At 44.9% G+C, this 22,935-nt stretch overlaps 2 protein-coding genes across 4 annotated transcripts; one reads left to right on the top strand and one right to left on the bottom strand.

The window, feature by feature from the left end:
• Positions 1–13: 13 nt before the first annotated feature.
• On the top strand, positions 14–12,549 carry ncbp1 (nuclear cap binding protein subunit 1). 2 transcript variants are annotated; one of them, XM_029252539.1, is made up of 23 exons: positions 14–221; positions 540–628; positions 1,500–1,600; positions 2,246–2,402; positions 2,602–2,709; positions 3,981–4,102; positions 4,205–4,274; positions 5,202–5,417; positions 5,785–5,882; positions 6,044–6,107; positions 6,250–6,360; positions 6,502–6,566; positions 6,693–6,755; positions 7,006–7,080; positions 7,217–7,320; positions 7,470–7,592; positions 7,949–8,051; positions 8,229–8,322; positions 8,521–8,624; positions 8,726–8,840; positions 8,975–9,097; positions 9,508–9,621; positions 10,610–12,549. In XM_029252539.1, exons 1-23 carry the CDS (start codon positions 188–190, stop codon positions 10,721–10,723), a joined length of 2,367 nt encoding a protein of 788 aa, XP_029108372.1. In that variant the 5' UTR covers positions 14–187; the 3' UTR covers positions 10,724–12,549. The 2 variants fall into 2 exon arrangements, with proteins under 2 accessions (XP_029108372.1, XP_029108371.1); XM_029252538.1 differs by having other exon boundaries at positions 8,972–9,097.
• A 196-nt stretch (positions 12,550–12,745) lies between these two features.
• slc49a3 (solute carrier family 49 member 3) lies at positions 12,746–22,242 on the bottom strand. Of its 2 annotated transcripts, XM_018759526.2 has the most exons (10): positions 21,604–22,241; positions 18,293–18,451; positions 17,794–18,013; positions 17,383–17,459; positions 16,594–16,731; positions 16,106–16,222; positions 15,848–16,000; positions 15,597–15,754; positions 14,888–14,985; positions 12,746–14,237 (listed from the first exon to the last, which is right to left on the bottom strand). In XM_018759526.2, the coding sequence occupies exons 1-10, from the start codon at positions 21,844–21,846 to the stop codon at positions 14,101–14,103; spliced, it is 1,500 nt and encodes a 499-aa protein (XP_018615042.1). In that variant the 5' UTR covers positions 21,847–22,241; the 3' UTR covers positions 12,746–14,100. The 2 variants fall into 2 exon arrangements, with proteins under 2 accessions (XP_018615042.1, XP_018615043.1); XM_018759527.2 differs by lacking the exons at positions 15,848–16,000; positions 16,106–16,222 and having other exon boundaries at positions 21,604–22,242.
• Between the last annotated feature and the right edge of the window lie 693 nt (positions 22,243–22,935).

Raw genomic sequence — 22,935 nt, 5'->3', positions numbered from 1 at the left:
GCTATGACCCCGGAAGTGATTTCCTGCAACAATCTCACCTCCCGGTTACACACAACTCTTTCCATCACACTGCGGTATTTTTTTTGCCTGCGGCGCTCTCGGAAGTGCGCGCGACTGATACGACCCGCTTGGACGCTACCGTTCGCGTTGCGGTTCTGCTTACTTCCAGTGCCCCGGCTACGCGAACATGTCGAGGAGACGACACGCGGACGAGAACGACGGTGAGGTCGGGCGCGCCGCCGCCGCCGCCGCGGCTCGCTCGCGCAGCGCAGCGCTGGCGCTTCCCGTCACGGCCGGAGCTCGCAGCCTCGATTTCGCTCAAATCATTTTATTAAAAATGGTCCGTTGCGCGAACTGGGCCAGGGCCGCGCGACTGTTGGCACCGGTCTGTCTGAAGGGATGCAGCACGTGTCGTGAGCCCCGCGCGACACAACAAAACAAGTCACAGAGAGGCACAGCTTTGCGCGCCATTTTCCGCAGCCCTCCTAAACGAGTTTGTGAGTTGACAGCAGGTGTTCACTTGTCTTTTGTGTTCGCAGGAGGTCAGCCCCACAAACGGCGGCGCACGTCGGAGCCCGTGGAGATCGAGGACCGCCTGGAGTCGCTCATCTGCAGAGTGGGAGAGAAGGTGGAGGACCGGGGCGGGCAGGGGGGGGCGGACGCGTCATGAGGGGGACGAACTGGTGTCCACCTGTCCATAGACTATAGTATGGCCTGGTCATCCAGCCAGTGGCTGTCGCAGGCGGACGCTCCGAAAGCCAACAACCCAGAGCTCTCACTTACCAGTGACCACAACTAACGAGTTGGACATCTTGCACGATCGTCGCTCTTGGGTTGCGTGGATCGTGTTCCGCGTTAGTTTTGTTTTGCCCTCGGTCTTTCGTTGGGCGGCACGGTGGCACAATGAGTAGCCTCTGCCTCGCAGCGCCCGGGTGTTGCGAGAGGACGTGGGCTCGACCCCCGCTCAGTCTGCGAGGAGTTCGCAACGTCTCCCTGTGTCTGTGTTGGAGTGCTCTGGTTTCCTCCCACAGTCCAAAGACATGCTGTTCAGGTTCCCCCATAGTGTGTGTGACACAGAGAGAGTGTGTTCCACTGATGTATGGATGAGTGACCCCTTATAAGTAGTGTATCTAGCAGTGTAAGTCACCTTGGTGAATAAGGTTTGTGGGCTGATGACACTACGTAGAGTTCATTGGAAGTCGCTTTGGAGAAAAGCGTCTGCTAAGTGAATAAATGTAAACTGAATGTTAAGTGCTATAAAGGCGACTCTTTCAACTCAGCGTCAACATATATCGAGTTTTGTCCATCTGTGTCCTCAGTGTTGAAAAGGCTCTGTCCATTGTCATTGAGAGTCCTGCCATCTGGTTGCTGCTCTCCTCTTCTCTTTTCCAGTCATACCTGTCTTTTTGGCAGAATTTAATCTCCTCATCATGGCGTGTCCAGTGTATGATGACCTCAGTCAGTCATTTGTTTAATTTCTGCTTGCTGATCGTCTACAGAGCACATCCTCCCTCGAAAGCAACCTGGAAGGCCTTGCTGGCGTCTTGGAGGCAGACTTGCCCAACTACAAAAACAAAATCCTGCGCATCTTGTGTTCCGTGTATGTTACTCCTTATATATTTGCAGATTTTTTTTCTTATATTTTTGTGTATCTCATGCTGATTTATTCAGTCCAGGGTGGACAGTTTTTTCTGAACAGTGTTCTCTAGTATTGTGATGTTGGATATTGATGAGTATTGCTTTTGAGTTGATACATTTTTGATACATTTTGAGAAAAGTCAGTTCTGCTGTGATGTTGCATTTTTTTTTTTTTTAAAATTACACATTTGCATAGTACAAATAAATTTCAGTGAGGGAAAGGGGTTGGAGTAGCACATAAAATACAGTAATCACAAAAACTCATTACACAGCCAAAATGAGAGAAACCTACCAAAAATATAATTTATTTGAAATAAATTGGTAAACCACATGAAAATATTGAAAGTGTGCAAGCTTGTTGCTGCATTACAGCTGTCTAATATTTAGAGGAATGTCTGTAATGGTGTTCAGTGTCCACTCACTGATACCTGGCACATGCACAATGTCATCCTTTTTCATTTCTTTTACAGCACTACATAATATCCAGTTGACTGTATTCAAAGTTTGGTGCACGGTTATTGATATTGTTCCTCTTTAACCACTCCACGACCCTCGTGGATGTGTCAGAAACATGGTGTAGACTAACTTCAAGCGGTGATGTCCACAGGGCCAGGGTGCTCCCGGAGAAACTGACGATTTACACGACGCTCGTGGGTCTGCTCAACGCGCGCAACTACAACTTTGGCGGCGAGTTTGTCGAGGCCATGATACGACAGCTCAAAGAGACGCTCAAGTCCAACTTCTTCAGTGAAGCTGTATATCTGGTATGCATCATTTAATAGTGGCAATATCTCAACTGAGAAATTCTTTCTTAGCTTGCTTTCAAATTCTGAACATTCTATCAAATTGGTTTTGGTGCCTAGAAGTTTTCGTTCACTGACAGGAGTAGAGGTATTTCCAGGTGTAGCCAGTTTCACTGATGCTTGGTAATGAGCGCCGTTTTCTTCCTGTCTTTTCTCCAAGGTTCGTTTCCTCTGCGACCTAGTGAACTGCCATGTGATTGCTGCGCCCTCCGTGGTGGCCTTGTTTGAGAACTTTGTGTGCGTCACCCAGGAAGATGACGTTCCACAGGTGATCAGAAACCATATGAAGTGATTGAAGCAAGATATAATTAATAATGATTGTACTTTTACATGCAGCTGTATGTAAGGTGTACAATTCACTGGCTTCCTAGCTGATGAATGCAATTGGGGTGAGATGCTTATTCTTAACTCAGCTGCCTTTGGATTTGAAGGTTGCCAGTTCAAATCTCACCTACTGTACTAGGTGTAAGCAAGGTACTTCCCCTAAACTGCTCCAGTAAAAATACCCAGCTGTGTAAATGGATAAATCATTTTAAATGACTTAACATTCTAAGTCACTTTGGAGAAAGCGTCAGCTAAATGAATAAATGTTTTTCATGACCTCAGTCACTTTTTACGACTAACTCATAAGCAGTAAAAGCAGACGTCCCTGGGTTTATTTTCACATTTGGTTCTGTAAAAGTCTTGGATATAGCTATAATACATAAATACGCACGCACACACACGTTGCCTGAAGCCGCTTGTCCCATCAAGCGGGGTTGTGGCGAACCGGAGCCTAACCTGGCACACGGGGCACAAGACTAGAGGGAAAGAGGACACACCCAGGATGGGACGAATACATAAGCAGTACCTTCTAATAATAAAATTTGACTTTATACTGTGATAAACTAATTTTAAATTACAAACTTAATCAGTACAGATTTTTGACTGATTTGTCCCGTTTATGCACCATGTCCCACCTTCTTCTTGTTACTGATTGCTAGCGCTCAGGTGCACCAGGTATGAGCTGAAAGGAGTTTCATTGTCATTTCATTTCATCGGGACAGCCGGTAGCGTAGTGGTTAGAGCTACTGCTTCTGGATCCAAAAGTTGCAGGTTTGGTCCCCACCTCCGGTTATAGTACCCTTGGGCAAGGTACTTACCCTAAATTTCTCCAGTAAAAAAAAAAAAAACCCAGGTGTATAAATGAGTAAATAGTGGTAAGTTTGTAATTAATAATAATTGTAACCTTAACATTGTAAGTTGCTTTGTAGAAAAGTATTAGCTAAATGAATAGATCTAAGAAGGTCCCTGTCTTGATTGGGTATTTTTTTAATGCCATTTGTGCCTCACTGGGTGAGCACAGCTTGTGTTTGCTTTGCTACAGACACATTTTATTAAATGGAAGACTAAAGAAAATACAATTAAAAATGAATAAACTAAAACATTTTAGCAGCTTAAAAATATGTAACTTGACAATTCGTAACAGGAGGAATTGGCATACTTAAGAATGACAGTAAGATCCCACACCAGTCTTTGACCAAACGTTCTGCACTGCAGGTGCGCTGCGACTGGTACGTCTATGCCGTCCTGTCCTCGCTGCCTTGGGTGGGGAAGGAGCTTTATGAGAAGAAGGATGTTGAGATGGATCGACTGCTCAGCCAGATCGATGGCTACCTGAAGTACGTTGATTGCCGCGTTCATTCTCTTTTGTTCCTTAAGCAGTTGTCTAAATACTGTCCGTCTAGGGTGGGTGCAGTAACAGCCACGTGTCTTTGGTTCAGGAGACGGCAAAAGACCCACGTCGCGATGCTGCAGATATGGTCAGCGGAGAAGCCCCATCCACAGGAGGAGGTAGGAAGTGAAATCTCAAGCTCTTTCATTCCTCAGGACCCTATGCTTTATTTCCCTCCACAAGGAGGCACACGCGTCTTCATTATGTTAGGATTTCAAAATAAATCCTCTATCCTAATGGTGAACGCACACTGCGAAAGAGAGCAATGAGCATGTTAGCGCTACGTGGGAACTGATATTATTGAGCGGCCCAGCGGTGCCCTGCGTCAGGTTCCACTTAATTAAGTGTTTCATCTGCTGTTACTGAGCAGATGAAATTCTGCGTGTTGTGAGACATTACTTTTATTTACAAACCGATAAGAGGGATCTTTAATTAAACTTCCTCTGTCATAATGAAGTAGACATGAATGAAGTAAGGATTTTTTTTCAGTACTTGATTGGATTGCCAGAAAGTGCTGCTTTTGATCTAGTCCAGAAGCAAAGGCATATTTAATTGATTTATTCATTCATTTTTAATAACCACTTGTCCAGTGAAGGTTCTTACGGTGATCTGGAGTCTATATCAAAAGCATAGTGTGTGAGGCAAGTTCCACCCTGGATGGAACATCAGTCCAACACAGGAGAATCTCTCTCTCTCACACACACACACACACACACACACACACACACACACACACACCACTTCACCCAAAATGCACTTTGGGGTATTGGAGGACTTTTTTAATAAACATTGATAAGATCAATATTGATTTTAAAAAATAAAACTACGGATTTAGTATTTTAGTATTGCCTGTCTTTAACTATGCTAGAGTGTTCATGGAATTAACTGGTAATTCTCTGGTTCATGTTCATTGCCAGTCACACAGCCCAGGTGGATTATGTAGTGTGTGTGTCAGCCTTCAGCTGTGAGGCGTTTGTGAAATGGTACCTTATTTGTAATCATGCGTGATGCTGAAAGTAAGACCTCATCACCGTTCTCCCCTGCAGTACCTGGACTGTCTATGGGCCCAGATTCAAAAGCTGAAGAAGGATCGCTGGCAGGAGCGCCACATCCTGCGGCCCTATGTCGCCTTCGACAGCGTTTTGTGCGAGGCACTGCAGCACAACCTGCCCCCCTTCACACCACCACCTCACTCGGACAGTGCCGTCTACCCGATGCCCCATGTCATCTTCCGAATGTTTGACTACACGGACGCCCCTGAGGTGTGCTGCACAACCGACTGGGGTGGTAGAGGGTCACAAAGCAATGTTATCCCTGTTAGCTGGGTAGTTTCCTAGACATGCTGACAAAAAAACTAGCCAGGAGAAATAATTCTTATGTCTGTATTCTTTCTGCCAGTTTTTCTGCTAAATTTTCAGATGTCAGATGACCAGATTTACAACTGAATCTGAGTTATGGTCCTTGCGATAAAGTAGTAATAGTAAGACTACCAAGATTTTTCAGTGTTCCCATGACACAGGTATTCATTGTGTTTATTTAACATAGTATGGTGCATGCAGGTTGACAGTCTTTGTACTTGTTATTTTCTCTGCATGTGCCTGTAACTGACATGGGCCGACCCTTTCCCAGGGCCCCGTAATGCCTGGAAGTCACTCCGTTGAGAGGTTCGTTATCGAGGAGAACCTCCATTGCATCATCCGGACCCACTGGAAAGAAAGGAAGACATGGTGAGCCACCTGTTGCCCTCTGATGGACTTTGATGAATTGTTAAATGGGAAAATATATTGTAAGATTGTAAGTCACATTGAATAAAGGTGCCAGTTAAATAATAATTAATAATTTAACAAGTGTAACTGAAGGAGCATGCTTTTTTGTATTTTTACTGCAGTGCTGCTCAGCTCCTGAGCTATCCAGGCAAAAGCAAGATCCCCCTGAACTATCACATTGTGGAGGTAGGTGAAAGAGGGCACCAATTTGGATGTATGTCCAAAAGCATCTCATTAGTTGTTTCCAGCTGTAGTGGAAGGATTTTGTGTTGAGAATCAATGTGGTCTCCCACCGCCCACTGGAATGTGCACCTTTCCTTCTGGCCAGGTCATTTTTGGGGAACTCTTCCAGCTGCCCTGTCCCCCTCATGTGGAAGTCATGTACACCACCCTGCTCATTGAATTGTGCAAGCTGCAGCCGGGTTCCCTGCCCCAAGTCGTATCCTTGGCTGTCTGAACCCTGACATTCCTAGTCTCCAGAGGCCAGCGAGCAGGCCCCTCCATGGCATTTACTGTTTTTTTAAACACAGTTTCAGTGTGTCTCTTCTGTAGCAGGTCATCCTTAACTATTTTCTACTAGCTGGCTCAAGCCACAGAGATGATGTACATGCGTCTGGACACCATGAACATCACCTGTGTAGACCGGTATGCCTATGAAATGTTGGGCTGGATAGGCACAAGATTCATGTTTATTTCAACGCATCAACCAAAATTTTTTTTTCTGACTGTGTGAATGTTTTATTCATTTGTCACCTCTGTTGTTGCTTATAGGCTTGTCAACTGGTTTTCCCACCATCTGAGCAATTTTCAGTTTAGGTGGAGCTGGGATGATTGGTAAGAGCAGAAATAGCCCTTAAGTTCAAACTACTTTCTGAGCTTTTTTTCAGGCAAATAATTGAAACATTTCTTTAGTCTATTCATTTCTATGATGTGTTAAAACTGGTAACTAAAATACTAAAATATGCAAATTGCATTTTGTAATATTAAAAAAAGCCAGTGACTCAAATGTTGCTTTACCGTAGCTGCCAATGTCACTGCCTGGCAGAAATGTTTTCTTATTTTAATTGTCTGTTTTTTGCTCCAGGGCTGACTGTTTGACAGCAGATCCTGAAAAACCGAAGGCGAAATTTGTCAGGGAAGTTCTAGAGAAGTGCATGAGGTACCAGTCTGATTAACAAACTCAGTTTGGAAGCACACAACTCAATGTACTGCAAAGAAACACCCTCTTTCAGCTCATGTTCTGCCCATTTGGGGTGAAATGGTCTGAAATCTAGCTGATTGTGTCTTCATTGCAGGCTTTCTTACCACCAGCGGATAGTGGACATTGTACCACCTTCTTTTGCTCCTCTGATCCCAGCCAATCCTCTTTTTATATATAAATATGAAGATGAAAATAGCAGTAAGTATGGAATTTCACTGATCAAAAAGTCTTAATTTGTCATAATAGAAATGACATGTATTAGCTCTGTAAATCCTGTATTTTGACATATTTATTATAACATATATTAAGGTCTGCTCTGACCTCCAGAACCTTGGCATGTTCCATAGGTACATTGCCTGGCTACAATGCAGCTATCACTGTCGGCAATGCCATTAAAAACCGAGCCTCCAACGAGGAGATCCTGACTCTCCTGAAGGATGTACCAAACCCCAACCACGAGGATGATGATGGTTCGTCCAGCCGAGAAAAGGCTCTCTTCCTGCGAGAGTCTGTTTAAAATATGATGCAAAAATGCAGGGCACTTGAGTGACAGTCATGCATATTCATAGCATTGGCACTGATTAGCATTCTTGCTTCTAAAAGTGTTGCAGTGATTTATTGTACAGGATCAGCATGTTGACCTCTGATACTTATGAAATAGGTGATATGTTCTAACAATGGAAATATGCCTCTAAATGTTTTGGCAACCATGTCAGAGTGCCTTGGGTTTAGAAACCCCTCATTGTTACATTTCTCGAGGGCAAAGTGGCACTCGACCCCTGCAGGGTGCATCTTGTTCTTACACAGGTCTCCTCTTTTCCTTCAGATGAGGGTGAGAGCTTTAACCCCCTCAAGATAGATGTGTTTCTACAAACTCTGCTCAGTTTGGCTGCCAAGTCCTTCAGTCATTCTTTCAGCGCCTTGGCAAAGTAAGTCCACTGATCAGTTGCTTAGTCTTTTAATGCTTGTGTTGTGCTAATAGCTTAATAACCAAAAAGCGGCTCTTCATTTTATTGTGCATTTGTCACCTTATGTGGCAACCCGTTCTTTTCCCTGTTGATGATCGATGAGCACATGACAAACAGGGTTGCTGCTACTACCTGCAGGTTTCATGAAGTGCTCAAGACCCTGACGGAGAGTGATGAGGGCAAGCTGCACATCTTACGGGTGGTGTGCGACGTGTGGAAGAACCACCCACAGGTGCAGAAGGCGGCAATATGAAATGAGATGAAAAGCCGTAGCGGGCTGTAACTTTTTCTTTATGTTCCTCAGATTAAGTAATGCAGAGTCAGATTTCACCTCTAAACGCTGAATATAAAACCATACCTCTAAATTGTAGTAGTAAAATACAGTCTTCCCTTTCAAGCACAACTTAATCTAGTGCAATCTCTTGAACAGATGATTTCTGTACTTGTGGACAAGATGATCCGCACCCAGATTGTAGACTGCGTGGCTGTGGCGAACTGGATCTTCTCTCAAGACATGACTCATGAATTCACTAGGTGAGTCCATCACTGAATGCACCTCTGACAGCATTATTGATGGGGAAAAAAAGATCTGCTTCAGAAGGAGAAACTTTTCCTTAGTCGTTTTTGCTCAACAGGTTCTACGTGTGGGAAATTCTGCATTCCACCATCAGGAAGATGAACAAGCATGTTCAGAAGATTCAGAAGGAGCTGGAGGATTCCAAAGAGAAGTTGGAGAAGCAGCATCAGAAGGTATTCAGACCTTGCTTTTATAATATTGGGCCCCATGCAGGTGTTGTGCCCCCTAGAGGCTTCTGAAGGAACTGGTATAATTTTGGCAAATTGGTAGTGGCTGTTGAATGCATGCATATAATTTGCTGTAGAAGGACAGCGGGGATGAGGAAGACATGGAGGAGGACAGCCAGCTGGAGGAGCAGATTGAACGGCTGCAGGAGAAGGTTGAGTCTGCACAGAGCGAGCAGAAGAACCTCTTTCTTGTCATCTTCCAGGTCAGCAGAGCCCTGTGGTCCACGTTCACTTTGTTTGCTCCCAGGACCAAACTAGGTCATCCTTTGAGGAAAGGAGCAAGCGGACAGCCACTTGGGTGAAATGAAAGTTTTTATCTATGAAAATGAGCTTTGATCAGGAAGCTACAAAGAAATATGTAAGGGACTAGAAGCCGTAATTATCAGTATCAACAACAGTAAAATCCCTGGGTAAATTAAAGGTAATGAGGAGACTCGTATTCAGAGAATAAATGAAACCGTGTAAAGCCAGGGTAATAAGAATTACAAGAGTTTTTCACATATCAATATTAATCCCAACTAATGGCATAATTTATGAGGTGGTCCTTTATCTTTGAGGATGTATGGGTATGTTTTTGGACTCTAAGATGCCCCTTTCTGCTTCTTCTGAGCAGCGCTTCATTATGATGCTGACGGAGCATCTGGCACGCTGCGAGACGGGCGGCACAGACCTCAACACACCCTGGTACAAGAACTGCATCGAGAGACTGCAGCAGATCTTCCTCATGGTACCTCTCGTCCGTTACTCTAACAAGACAACCAGCATACTGTGCCATGCATAGTCGGGGCTGCTTACCAGAGCGGGGGAGAAGAACACGAATGCCCTCATTTAAACCTTATCCACTTTGTTGGCTCACGTATAGTATTGCCAAGTTCTTACTTGCATATTTTCATTAATTTCTTTGACTAATCCCTTTTTTAGGACATCTTAACTGGTTGACTCCATCTTCTGGGCAGAATTTCTCACTTTTACTAGATTTATGCTTTGGAATCATATATTTGATGTGTATTTTCTCAGATTTAATGCTAATGTGTAATATCACTCAGAAGTACACTGGCTCCTCTCCTTATGACACAACAGGGACTTTCTGTGATGATAATTTATCTTGTTTTGCTATTAAGTAACAATCCGTAAACGGTGAATAATAGTTTATTTACTGGTCAGGTCTGGAATCCCTCATCTTAATTGTTTAATTACTGGAGAATGAAGTGGCATTCGACTCCTGCAGGGTGTGTCTTTTAATATATTTATTAGCTTTAAGATACATTAAAATTGAAAGTAATTTAAAATGACAAAAAATACAAAGATGTTACTTATCTTTTTACTAACCACAGCAGTCCTCAGGAACACGAAGCGCAAGCAGTTAAAAAAAAAAAAAAAAAACAAATGTTGGAGTTAGTTGGATTAACTCTGTTTTACACTCCTGTTTTCTTCGGATGTGTGTTACTACTATCTATTGTGCATAAACAAGTTGCATTTGCTCCACTACAGAGTTTTAAAAAATAGGTAAGCAAAGAAAAGGTAATTACAAATAAACTAGGAACTTTCCATCTTTGAAAATTGACTTAATACATCTATAACACTGGTCATGTCACAAGGAGCCAGTGTACTTTTTAGCTCAAAGTAAATACTTGGTTTATTGAGCAGATACCTGCATATTTATGGAGAATGTGTGCCATTTGAGTAACTGATCACAGCTTCCTGTACATGTACAGCACCACGCAACCATCCAGCAGTACATGGGAACCCTGGAGAACCTGTTGTTCACCGCAGAGCTGGATCATCATATCCTTGCAGTGTACCAGCAGTTCTGCTCCCTACAGGCATGATCACCACCCCCCAGGTAGATGGAGAACCCAGTCCACCACAGAAAAGGAGGAATTTCTTGTATCAAGATTTCTATTAGATGGCAGGCATTCATTTTTTATTTTTTTATGCGCCATAACAGGTCTTAACTTAAAAAGAAGGAAAAACTGGGGTTGGCATTTTTCAAAGCAATATCATAGATGCATAAATTTGGAATACAATTTACTTTGGTTTTGTAGCTGGACGCTTTGCAGAATCCCCATTGTTGTTTGAAACTGGATTTTTCTAACCAGTGTGTTCATTTCCCCGTTCCAACGAAGACTAGTACTTTTGTTCTTTATAAATGGGTAGACTTTCAAAATGTAGTATGTTTTAAAAGTTTTATTTGAGTTAAACTGCGGAACTAAAATAAAGTGCGATGATATGCATCTTTCCCAGCAAGGTGGATTCGTGTGTGTTGTTTAAAGTCTTTTCTAAACTGTCATTGCCTTTGTGCTAGTGATGAAATAGACTGGAGTGTTTTTTTTTTTTTTTAATGGAGTATGTGCATCTTTCTGGTCTTTTTGAGTTTCAGCCACAACTAAAAGTATCAAATAGCAAATACAGTACATAGATAAACAAAGCACATGGTGTTCAAAGACTTATGTAGCTGACAGGCGATCAGGAGAGAAATGGTCTCGTAGAGATGGGTTTGAGACCCTTCTTGAATACCTGGGAGGGATTCAGTGGCTCTGTGGAAGAGGAGGAGTATGTTCCACCACACCGGGGTTAAAACCAAGAATCAACAGACTCTTGATTTTAGACCCCTTGTGAATGTGTCCATGAAGTGGTCAGAGATGGAGGAGTACACTTTACTGGGGTGTAGAGAATGATCAAGTCCTGTAGGCATCAGGGTACATATCCTTTGACTGTCTTGTAGGCCGTAACCAGTACTGAACATGATATAGGCAGCTCCAGGATGCCAGTGGAAGAAGAAAAGGAGCGAATACCCATGGCATACCTGTCATAGTCTCGAGACACACAGCAACAGCCATCTTTATGCTACTCTATTTTTTGTACCTCTTCTCTTTTTTCTCCCTGCCCTTGTAACAATTTGCCTTTTTAGTAACTTAGTCTCATCTTCCTTTTAAGACATTTCTAGACTTCTATAGGGCTGTCTTGGTCTGTTCCACAAAGTGTTCACTGGCTGTAGACGCATTGCTATCCCACTGAACTGAATGGGTTTACCCAGCAGTCATTGTCTTAATATCTGCACTAATGAGAAACTTGCTCAACATGATGAGGCCTTACATGTCTAACCTGCCTTCTAAATGTTAGTTATAAACCTGCAATAACATTATAACCAGCTTGCACATGCAAATAAATCATTTTGGACACAGATTGGGTTTGAATGAGTGAATGATCTTCTAAAACCACTGGAAATAGGACTAAAGCAGTAAGACCTCTTAATTCAGATCTGCTTTATTTTTGGGGGGAGGTGAGTTGGTTACAGCACTGTAGTGTATTCCATCATATGTAGTTTCTTACTTTCATTTTGTTAACCATAATATTGTATGGGGGAGGATAGGTGGCTGGATTCATACCATCCAAGCCATAGCCAGTTACCAAAGTACAGACTACAGTCGATTTGCTTTCTTCAACAAGGGCTGTATGCCTCCTTTCTGGGTGGGGAAAGGTTGCAGCCCACACACAGGGCACTGCCAACAAAGAGCTGGTGGTCAGATATAGCTGTGGGACCTGAAGCTGAAAAGGAGACGTGGAAGAACAGAGCTGAAGTAAAACCCTGGTAAAGACGCACAGCCACCTGTCACCATTATTCATCTCTCTAAATTCTGAGTTTGTGTCACAACTAAACAGGAAGTGGTAAAAACAGCTTTTTTCTGTTTACTAGAAATATTCCTTTTTTTTTTTTTTTTTTTGTGAAGAAAAGCACACACCCATTACACTGTGTATTAGAAAAACATTTATTGACAAATATTTTACAGAAATTCTTAATTACTTTGTATAAATTAAGTCAAATGTCAATAATTTGTTTTGAAGAACTGCTTGACTTGTTGAGAGCTGTTTTAGCAGCTCAGTTTCTGGCTGAGGTCTGCGTAGAAGACAATGATGCACAATAATAAAGTTTTGTCAGTGTTTTTCAGTCCTGTGATTGAAGTGTTCAATATTAACTTTAATATTTGCATAATGCAGTAGCTCCAGGTGGCTTTCAAGTAAACTTAAAATATTTGAGTAACATTTGGTGTTTCAGGTAAGAATTTAAAGTTTAGAAATAACACTTTAATCATTTTTCACCTTCCCTCATTTGGTATTGACTTCTGTATCTGTACTGAAAATGCTTTTTAACAATCAAACATATTTTGGGGGAAAAAAACAGATGTCTCTTAGTATAAGGGGGGGGTTTAAGGGCTTGGGTACTCAGAACCCTTTGGAAAATATGAACATATATGTGTGCTGATGAAGGCATCCTGCTGAGATGTGTCCATCGTAATACAACAGTAGTTTTCTTAACCAATCGGTCCTGATTTTACCAAACTAAATTTCCTAAATGAACCAGATGCAAAAACTCTCTTCATGCACCTTATCTTCATTTTTGTACAGCTCACAGTGCCATTTGCTATCTTCGGTACACACCACAAAAATAATACCAAGTAAATTGCATTACCCTGTTCTGTAAAAGCCTCTTTGGGGGGGAAAAAACTACTCGCCCTGAAACAACCACATCTGGACATATTTTATAGCCATTTTCACAGCATAAAGTGCAAAAAACATTTGCCTCGCCCATCCCCATATCCCTGATGTTCATGCCCAATGCTTGTCCATTTCTATTCTACAAAACATACATAACATGTAATGTATAACATAAAATAACACAGGAATTTTTTACTTCAAAGGAGAAACAGCATGGCACACAAAACACTGACGGATGCATATTTCACTTTCAAGGTTGCTGCTCAGTTCTTCAACTTATTTAGTACACAGGCTTCCTATTGGGGAACTCTGACAGGTTGTATTTTCCGTGCAGCACCCTGGAGTACCGAAGAGCAGGGACTCAAACACACACACACTCATGAAGAGAAAAAGAAAAAAATCTCAATTCCCTGCTGGAAAAAGTAAGTAATTAATTAAGTAAAGTAAGTAAAAAGTAATAAATGAAGGCTGACGGTACCCGGATTTTCGTATCATGTTCATGGTCCAGAATTATAAACAAACAAAAAGGCAACCTTGCGAGATGTGGGAAACCTTTAAGTTTATGGTCAAGTTCCTTCCTGTGAATCAGAGTATAAACTTTGCCACTTGACGACAGAGGAGTGTGTATCACTAACCGGTCCATGTGCCCTGTTAGATGTTCAGGTTACGCTACGGCCTTTCGTCTCACGCCAGAGTGTCACCATGGCGATCAGGCAGTCAGAAGGCCGTATTGCGGTCCCTGTTCATTGGTCCCCTCGGCGCGGAGCCTCCTGTAGTCCGTGCGGAAGAGGAGCAGGAAGCAGCAGGAGCCCAGGCTGCAGAGACCGGCCATCACCAGCACAGGAACTGCGAGGCGGGTGTAAAGGGGAAACATCGGCGAATGAACCCTAAGACTGCGGCCCCCGCGTGGGCAGTTCAGCATTTACCATTCAGATTTCCCGAAACCCCACCAAGACACGGTCGCTGTTTGTCTGTCAGCTAGAGCCTGTGAACAGAAGGGCCGCTCTGTGCGGGACAGAGACAACCCTGCAGCATCCCCCGTCGTCAGCGCGGGAAGTCGATGATGCTAAGAACCTACATCTCCCTGACAGACGCATGGGGGTATTTTTAGCAGCCACTCCGGAGAAGGGGCTACTGGTTTACGCTAGCGAGCCACAGCACGTTCCTTACGAGAAGAATATAAGCAGAGCTGCCCACTAATCACACAGAAAATAAGTCCGATCAGCAGAGGTCTCAGTTCGCGGTGCAACCAACTCATCGGAAACAACTTAATAGGAGGAGGTGTGTCCTTAACGATTAGCCCGCATGGCGTAACATGGCATGGCTCTGTTTGGCACTATACTTATTCCATCATGGTCTGCACTGCTCTGGAACCCTGTCTCCATCAGCTCTGTTGCACTTGGCCTGCATGCATTTCCCACTGAAGTGCCCTGTCCCCCATTCCTGTCCCCCCCCGCCCCCCCCAATGAATCCCCCTCCCCAGGGACCCTTTGTACCTCTCCAGCTCAAGGCCTCACAGGTGGAAAAGGGGGAATCTGCCAACTCCTGGGTCAAAGCCTGGAGGACCATCGTGTAGATGATGGACTGGACCTGTCTGATGAGTCATTTAAATTCAAAGAAGTTCAAGATTTTCGGAGAAGGTCAAGATGTGGAATATTAACAGAGCTATATTGGAAAGCAATAAATGATTAAAAACCAGCAGGGTCATTAAGTACCCCTGACTTACCTGAGGTATTCACCCTGTTTACTTACTTCACCATCTCAGGAAATTATCATCATCATCATTCATTTAGCTTAAAATGTTAGGTTTGTACGCTAAGCTACTTACAGTGATTTGCCCATTTATACAACTGGGCAGTTCAATCCACTACATCACTTGCTGGAGCTCATACTAATAATAGAATATAATTTTTTTGAAATCATTCGGTTCTTCACCTAAATGAATGGTCTTGAATTCTTACCATTATGAAATATTCAATCATTGTCAAACAAATTCATACACGATGGATGGATGGATAAATAACCAGATATGTGAATGACAGATCACTGTACGTCTTTTTGAAGAAAGGCATCAGCTAAACAAATAAAGTAAATCCCTAAATAGCCACTTGGTCCATGTGGGATCATGGTCACTGTCAGACAATGTCTATAAAAACAGCAGCTGGTGCTCAGAGGGGAACGCTATTCAGGCGGAACGTGATGTACCCAGATACGAAGATCAGACCAGAAGAAGATGCCTCCCCGACAGGGTAGGAACACTCGACCGACAGCTCCATGGCAATCGGATACACGGCAAAGCCGAAGAAGCCGAGGAGCGAGCAGACGGTTGCCACAGCGACCCTCTGGTCCTGCATCTGGGATACCTGGAGGACGGAGCAAAGGAAGGGGGCCACTGCATCCAAACCAAAACATCCTTTGCCTACATTTCAGAGTCTCCCTCGGTCGCCGCCGCTCACCACTGCGAACGCGGTCAGCGCCAGCGCCGACAGGGACATGTTGACCTTGGTGGCCTCGGTGAACTGCTTTGTTCGGTCTACGCAGAGCCCCACGATCGCAGCGCCCAGCACACCGCAGAAAATGAAGAGCGCCCCACACAGTCCTGCAAAGTCCTGGAGCGGGAGGCCAAAACCCAGAATATGGAGCATGAACCACTGTCGGTCGCCTCAGGAACCAAAACCGAGCCCCAGCACGCGTGTGAGGGACGGGGGACTCACGTCTGTGTATCCCTTAACGCACAGGATCTGCTCCAGGAGCGTGGAGAAGGCGGTGAAGGCGCCGGTCCCGCCACCAAAGCACAGCAGCAGAATCATGTACGGCCGGTTCCTGAGCAGCTGGACAGCAAGGGGACGGACAGGGAAGGACAATGGACAGGGGGGGTCACGGCCACACCAAACACAGACCGTCACACGGCGCTGGGTTACCGGGGTCTTTCGCCTTACCAAGGAGCATGATGTCACAGTTCAACCAGCAAGGACATATTTTGCCAAGCGGCCAGTGATAGAGGGATGTGTGCAAAGATCATTTATCTGGATGCTTTTCTTCAAGACAACTTGGAATCCTCAGCTGCTCTCACCGATCCACCCATTTATACAGCAAAGTAATTTTTAGTGTAACAATTCAGGGTCCTGCATCCAAAAGTAATGGATCTAACCACTATGCCACCTCCTGCCTGCTGTGTGACACGTTACCCCAGACTCCTCACCAGCTTCATTCCCTGGAAGAAGGGCTCCGAAGTGGAGGTCTCGGCGCTGGCAGAGGGAGGTGACGGGGGAACGCTCCTCTGGATACCCAGCGTTGCTAGGAGACAAGCGACGGCCGCTGGTACGGCATAAATTCCCAGCTGCGGAGCAAAAGAGACACAGCAAGTGAGGCGTACGGTGGATTTCAGAGGGTGGTCACAAGGTTGCGGTGTCCAGTCTTTCTTAGCATCTTCTTTTAGTTTTGTCCAGACTCACAACTACAGCAACTTACTCCGTAGTACCTTGGTTGAGACGCTTACTCTGAACTGATACAGTAAAAATTACCCTGCTGTATGAATAGGTTAGTGTACAAACGTAACACCGTAAGTCACTTTGGAGAGACGGATCAGCTAAACTGATGATGATGTGAAGAAGTATCCAGAAATATACTGCAAAACTAGAATGTGTCCAAATTTGTCAAAAAAATAATGCAAAGAAGTCCCAAAATCTTGTTATTTTAGGTTATTTCTTTGTGTTACAGTCTTTTTTGTAAGTACGCTTCCTTTCACATAAAAAACCCAATTGCCTCGCTTTCATTACAATTTACACATATCTGTACCTCGAGATTTGTTTCTTTTGGTCATTCCGGTATGTTCCAAAACTGGTTGGCTGCAAAATTTGATGGGGCAGCTAAAATGTAAAAAGCACTTGTTCTGCAGTTGACCAGACACCAAAAATTAATGTGAAGCCCTGAGTGGCGCGTAGCAGCGCAGCCCAGTGCTGGACCTTGAACCCCTTTCCTGCCGCCTTACCATGAGCGGCAGGTTGTTGGTGCTCTCAACTATGAGGGGAGAGAGGATGTTGGCACACAGCAGTCCCACGGGGTTGGCTGCGGATCAGAAGGAAAAACGTCAATCAAATTACCCTCTTTAAGAGTCAGTGATTATAGAGCCTCGCGTTCTGAAAGAGCGACTTTGGAGCACATGGACAACTGCAGAATAAGCAAGCAGACTATAGCGATGACTCTGATGGACTCTCTTCATTGTCACATGATTCTGACATGCTTTATTTCTCCACTACCTGACACTTTTCCCTTTCATTTCATGTTATGACTGAAGGCTGCTGGCCACCCGGCACCATGCCAAATATCCCTTATTTCTAGCAACCGCCTTCCTTGACCCTTGACCCCGGGGAGTCCAGGAGGACGGCGCTCATGGACTCACCCATGGAGGCGAGCATGTTGGCGGTGGCCCTCTGGTGCACTGGGAACCAGAGTGCAGCCAGCTTTGTGGGGGAGAAGATGACCAGCGGTTGGGCCAGAGCACACAGGGTCTGGCCGAACATGAGCACAGGGAAGCCCCACATGACCGCTGGCACTGGCTTCAGGATGCTTATGTAGCGCAGGATGCCCCCCACCATGTTGAGCCAGGAACCCAGGACGAGCTGTGCAGAGGGGGAACGGTGATCACTCAAGAGCTCCTTCTGCACCCCTTTCTAATTTCCCATACAGAACCAGCAAGATGGACACTGCTGAGCATAAGGAAATTATGGATATTTAATCCGCATTTAACAGATATGCTCTACCCTAGGAACAACACGGTAGCCTTGCTTGAGACACCACAATTACCACCTTTTTACATGACGTTTCTCATTTGTTCTCGACATCTATCCGTTTTAGCCATCGGTATCAATTTCTCATCCCCCCCCGAGACCCCAGCCTACCGAAACACGCAGTCCCCATGTGTCCAACATCCACGTGGTCATGAAGCTCACAGGGATGGCCACCACCATGTAGACGATGGAGAGCCAGTTGACCTGGTCCACAGAGACCCGCAGATACTGGGCTGTCTGATCTGCCACCGGAGCAAAACTCAGCCACAGCTGTGGATTCAAACACAGGCAAAGCCCTGCTAATGTTAGCCGATGAGAGATCTTAACTACTGTGGGCTGCATGGTGGCTCAGAGCTCCTGGGCTGTGAGTGTGGCGTGGGTTCAAATCCGGCTCAGTCTGTGTGGAGTTTACACATTCTTGTTGTGTTTGTGTGGGTTTCCTCTAGGTACTCTGGTTTCCTCCCACAATTCAAAGATGTGTTCAAGATGGATTGGTGGCTCTAGATAGCCCTTAGTGTGTGTAAGTGTGTGAGAGATTGCCCTGTGATGGACTGGCATCCTGTCCAGTGTACCCTGCCTCACACCCTATGGCTCCAGGACAGAACTACTGTGGGTCCACCCTGAACAAGTGGTTATTGATAAAGGATCATCAGAACCAGCTCACCCACTAAAGGCCTTGGGAGACCAATCCCATCAACATTGGACACAGGGTAGGAACCAAAATAGACAAACTCAAACAGCAAAACAACCTTCAGTCTATGAGAACATGGGAAAAAACACAACCTCAACATAGATGGCAACTCATTGTTAGGTCCAATCAATAACTAATCAATAGACTGACATTGTTCCTTTGGGTGTAGACAAAACAGTGTTCCGATATTCAGGTAACCATCTCTGATGTTCATCATGACATCTTGTCAACGAGGAGGTAATTTAATTAGCAGTTAAATTTTCTATGCAGCTTCCCACTTTGAAATGATGGTAATTTCTGTGCTGAGATCTTTCCATTGAGCCACGGCACAATCTGGCCCTGCCAGAGAGAAGGGGAAGGAAGTGAAACATCTTCCTTGACAATCACATGACTCTGACAGGCAGAAAGATGGAGAATGAACACCAGTCAGCAGAAAAGTTGAGTGTTTCTCAGCTGACCCTGTGGGTGAGAGCACTTCTCATTTTGTGTAGGGAGATAAAATTTATCAATGTATGGAGAATAACCTTTGGCACGAGGCACTGGGGAGGTGTTCCGGCATCGACTAAGCCCAAAACAAATGTGAGCCTAGAAAAAACAGAATTATTCACGACACCCAACATCCCCCTCTGAAAAAGGAAACGTAACTACAACCAGCAGGAAGAGGCAGAAATTTTGAGTTTGCGGAGCAGAGCTGATGCAGCGGAGAACTGCGGATGATAATATCATGGTGCCGCACTGTGGTTTCCGCCACCTGACTGATGACCTCATTTCTACTCCAATCTCTCATTCACCACATCTTCTCTGGACGCCTCATCTCACGTGTGATCTGCCTCTCCTCCGCACCACATCTGTATTTCATAATTTTTGCTGAACGTGCAATAAAAGATTATGTCATTTGAAAATGACGCTTTGAGGCCATCATTTAGAAATCCAGCATTCTCTTGTGCTGATCATCTCCCAGGTGGCTTCGTTCTCACCCTCGATGTTCAAAACACATGGGGAGCTTCCAGGAGCCGTAAAACGGTGGGTTTTCTGCAGGAAGACGGAATGGGGTGATGTACTTGGATAAGATGCTGGAACACAGGCTTTGGGGAGCGTCCTCTTCCCAACATGACACAATGTCAGTGAACAGCACCAGGCTTCTAGCAGTTTCTATACAATCCATGGATTAAGGGAAAGAGGATACAGCAACAGCGAGCCTCTCATTATGTCGGATTCAGCTGTTGACTTATAATCAAAGAAACCAGATTTGAAGTCCACTCTGCCATAGTACCATTGATCAAGGTACCACACACACACACACACACACACACACATTTTCTGAACTGCTAGTCCCATACGGGGTCGCGGGGAACCGGAGCCTAACCCGGCAACTCAGGGCGCAAGGCCGAAGGGGGAGGGGACACACCCAGGACGGGACGCCAGTCTGCCGCAAGGCACCCCAAGCGGGACTCGAACCCCAGACCCACCAAAGAGCAGGACCTGGTCCAACCCACTGCGCCCCCCTAATTAAGGTACTAATCCAGTAAAAATTACTCCAGTGTATAAATGGGTTAATAGTTCTAAGTCTCTTAGTATACAAACCTAACACTAATTTGCTTTGGAGAAAAACATGAGCTATACGAATATGTAAGTAATAATGTAGAATAATCCAGTAAGAGGTGGGCTCTTGTGTGGTTCCACCAGGAAGATGTTCATCCTCAGTATGGATGAATCTTGCAGGACAGTTTGTAAAGAAAGTGGTCCACTTCGCACGACTCCAGGACATCCAGGAAACGAGGATCCCCCCGTCAGAGCGTTGTTTCCGGACGTCTCCACGGGGAGCCGTGTGTTTTGAGTATATTGAGGATGACCTGGTGTGCAGGTGATGGAGCTGCAGGGTCCCAGGGAGGCTCTATGTAGAACTACTAAGGAACTGTTGGGCAGAGAGCTGTGGAAATTATTGTAACTGTGATGACAGAATCTGACACGGGGTGTCGAGGGGTTTCACGTGTCCAGCAGGACATCCTTGCTCCGCTGCTGCTGGTCTTCCAGTGATGAACACACACACACAACCCTAACTACCTAAACTGAAGCTCTGGACATACAGCAAGGTGTCAGTGTTGGATGAGCATTCATAGGGATTTCTCACACTTGGACCCTCGCAGTCTTTTTAAACGGAGATGCTGTCCACACGAACCCCAGGGGAGCCCGCAAAGAAATAAGAAATAATGGACTTTCGCAGCCTGCTTATTTTACACACATTTTTGCCAACTGCTCTGGCAGCGTCTCGAATTTTCCTTACGAAAGAGCATTATTATTAGCCTATTTAGCTGTCAACTTTGTCGGAGACGATTCACAATTGGAGAAAAATAACTTTAAAATGATTTACCCATGGCATGATTTATATATCGCTGGGAAATTTTACTGGCTCAATTTCGGTAAGTACCTACAGGTGGTGTTCGAACGGGGAGCGCCTACGTCACCTTACGACACCGGACGTGTGGTTTTTTTTTTTTTTTTTTTTTTTAAATAAAATTGTCACACTAATGATAACTGTGATACATAATATGACTTCGAAAAGATAGTAAGCATCAGCGCTACAAAGCATATTAGAGCGAGGTCTGCCCGTAACACAGGAAGACTTTCCCCAGGACTTATTTGCATGAGTGAGTCACGTGACCAGCGCGTTTCTTGAACTTCAAGCCCTGCGTGTGCGTAAAAGTTAAAAAAAAAAGAAACGCCCACCTACCATGGCGTTGGAACAGTTCAGCAGACACAGCACGGACAGGACGAACCACCTGCGCCGGAACACCTGGAACTGCGGCGCGTGCGGCACACCTTCCTCATCCCGCCGGCGGTCTTCATCATCTTTATGATCATCATCGTTATCATCGTTGTCGTCGCCGTCGCCGTCCTCGTCCTGATCGGTTCCGGCACGCGTTTCGGACATGAGCCGAACTCCGTCCGAGCAAGTCCCTGGGTGCTCTCCCATGATCCCTCCGACTCGCGCGCGCTTCCCTAATAACGCTAACCGGCAGATTGCGGGTGAAGTAGCAGCGGGACGCGGAGTCCCCGGTGTTTCCCGAGGGAAAGGGAACCGGCGATTTGACTGAGCGGCTCTCCGAGATCCAACCGGCGTATTACAGTAACCACTCAAAACAATTCATAAGCACTCAAGAGCCCGTGAATCACGAGGACACCGCCCCGGTGCCTCAACCACTCCCGCGTTAAAGACACAGACTGTGACAGAGTCACGCTGCCTGGGGTTTGACTTCTGTTTCTTTATAATATTATGCATTATATATTAAGATAATAAATACATAGGATTTTTTAAAAAAATTCATAAATACATTATAATACATTGCATTATTTAGATACATCATATATATAAAGTTACAAAACAATTAGAAACATGGCATAATTAAAAGTCCTACTGAAAAGCAGTGTACATTTTTATTGGAGAATAAAGAAAACAACTGTATACGTGCTCTCGCTCAGTTAATGTTTGTTGTGTGTGCGAGAGAGCGAAAAACGACATAACGTCTATACTAATGACTTACACTCTGTACATCTTGGATCACGTGTTTTCTTTTACTTAATTAATTTACTGATCATTACAATCAAATCCGGTGTCGCTGTGATTCACTTTTATCCGACCCCTCTTTGAACTTTACAATAATTTACCTTTTTCATACAGCATGAGAAAGCTGTACAATCAAAGTACAATGTATTCTTACCACCTTGAATAAGCCAATAATGATTATTAAACGCCGGGGGCGCAGTGGGTTGGACCGCAGTTCTGCTCTCCGGTGGGTCTGGGGTTCGAGTCCCTCTTGGGGTGCCTTGCGACGGACTGGCGTCCCGTCCTGGGTGTGTTCCCTCCCCCTCCGGCCTTACGCCCTGTGTTGCCGGGTAGGCTCCGGTTCCCCGCGACCCCGTATGGGACAAGCGGTTCTGAAAGTGTGTGTGAGATTATTAAACATTATTAATATAATTTTTATATTTGATGACACCTTCTCCTTCACCTTTGATGACACCTGATACTTGCAGATTACAAGGTGACAGTAACCAGTAGACTTGT

Source organism: Scleropages formosus, chromosome 5 (genome assembly GCF_900964775.1).
Source record: "Scleropages formosus chromosome 5, fSclFor1.1, whole genome shotgun sequence".
NCBI lineage: Eukaryota > Metazoa > Chordata > Actinopteri > Osteoglossiformes > Osteoglossidae > Scleropages > Scleropages formosus.
This window is presented reverse-complemented; position numbering and strand designations above follow the sequence as displayed.

Excerpts from the sequence above, each read along its gene's own strand:
- ncbp1 (XM_029252538.1), top strand. The coding sequence starts at position 188 with ATGTCGAGGAGACGACACGCGGACGAGAACGACG. Across the intron at positions 2,403-2,601 it reads TCAGTGAAGCTGTATATCTG|GTTCGTTTCCTCTGCGACCT; the intron begins GTATGCATCATT and ends CTTTTCTCCAAG. Across the intron at positions 6,756-7,005 it reads AGGTGGAGCTGGGATGATTG|GGCTGACTGTTTGACAGCAG; the intron begins GTAAGAGCAGAA and ends TTTTTGCTCCAG.
- slc49a3 (XM_018759526.2), bottom strand. The coding sequence starts at position 21,846 with ATGGGAGAGCACCCAGGGACTTGCTCGGACGGAGTTCGGCTCATGTCC. Across the intron at positions 18,452-21,603 it reads TGAACTGTTCCAACGCCATG|CTGTGGCTGAGTTTTGCTCC; the intron begins GTAGGTGGGCGT and ends TTGAATCCACAG. Across the intron at positions 18,014-18,292 it reads CATGGGGACTGCGTGTTTCG|CTCGTCCTGGGTTCCTGGCT; the intron begins GTAGGCTGGGGT and ends CCCTCTGCACAG.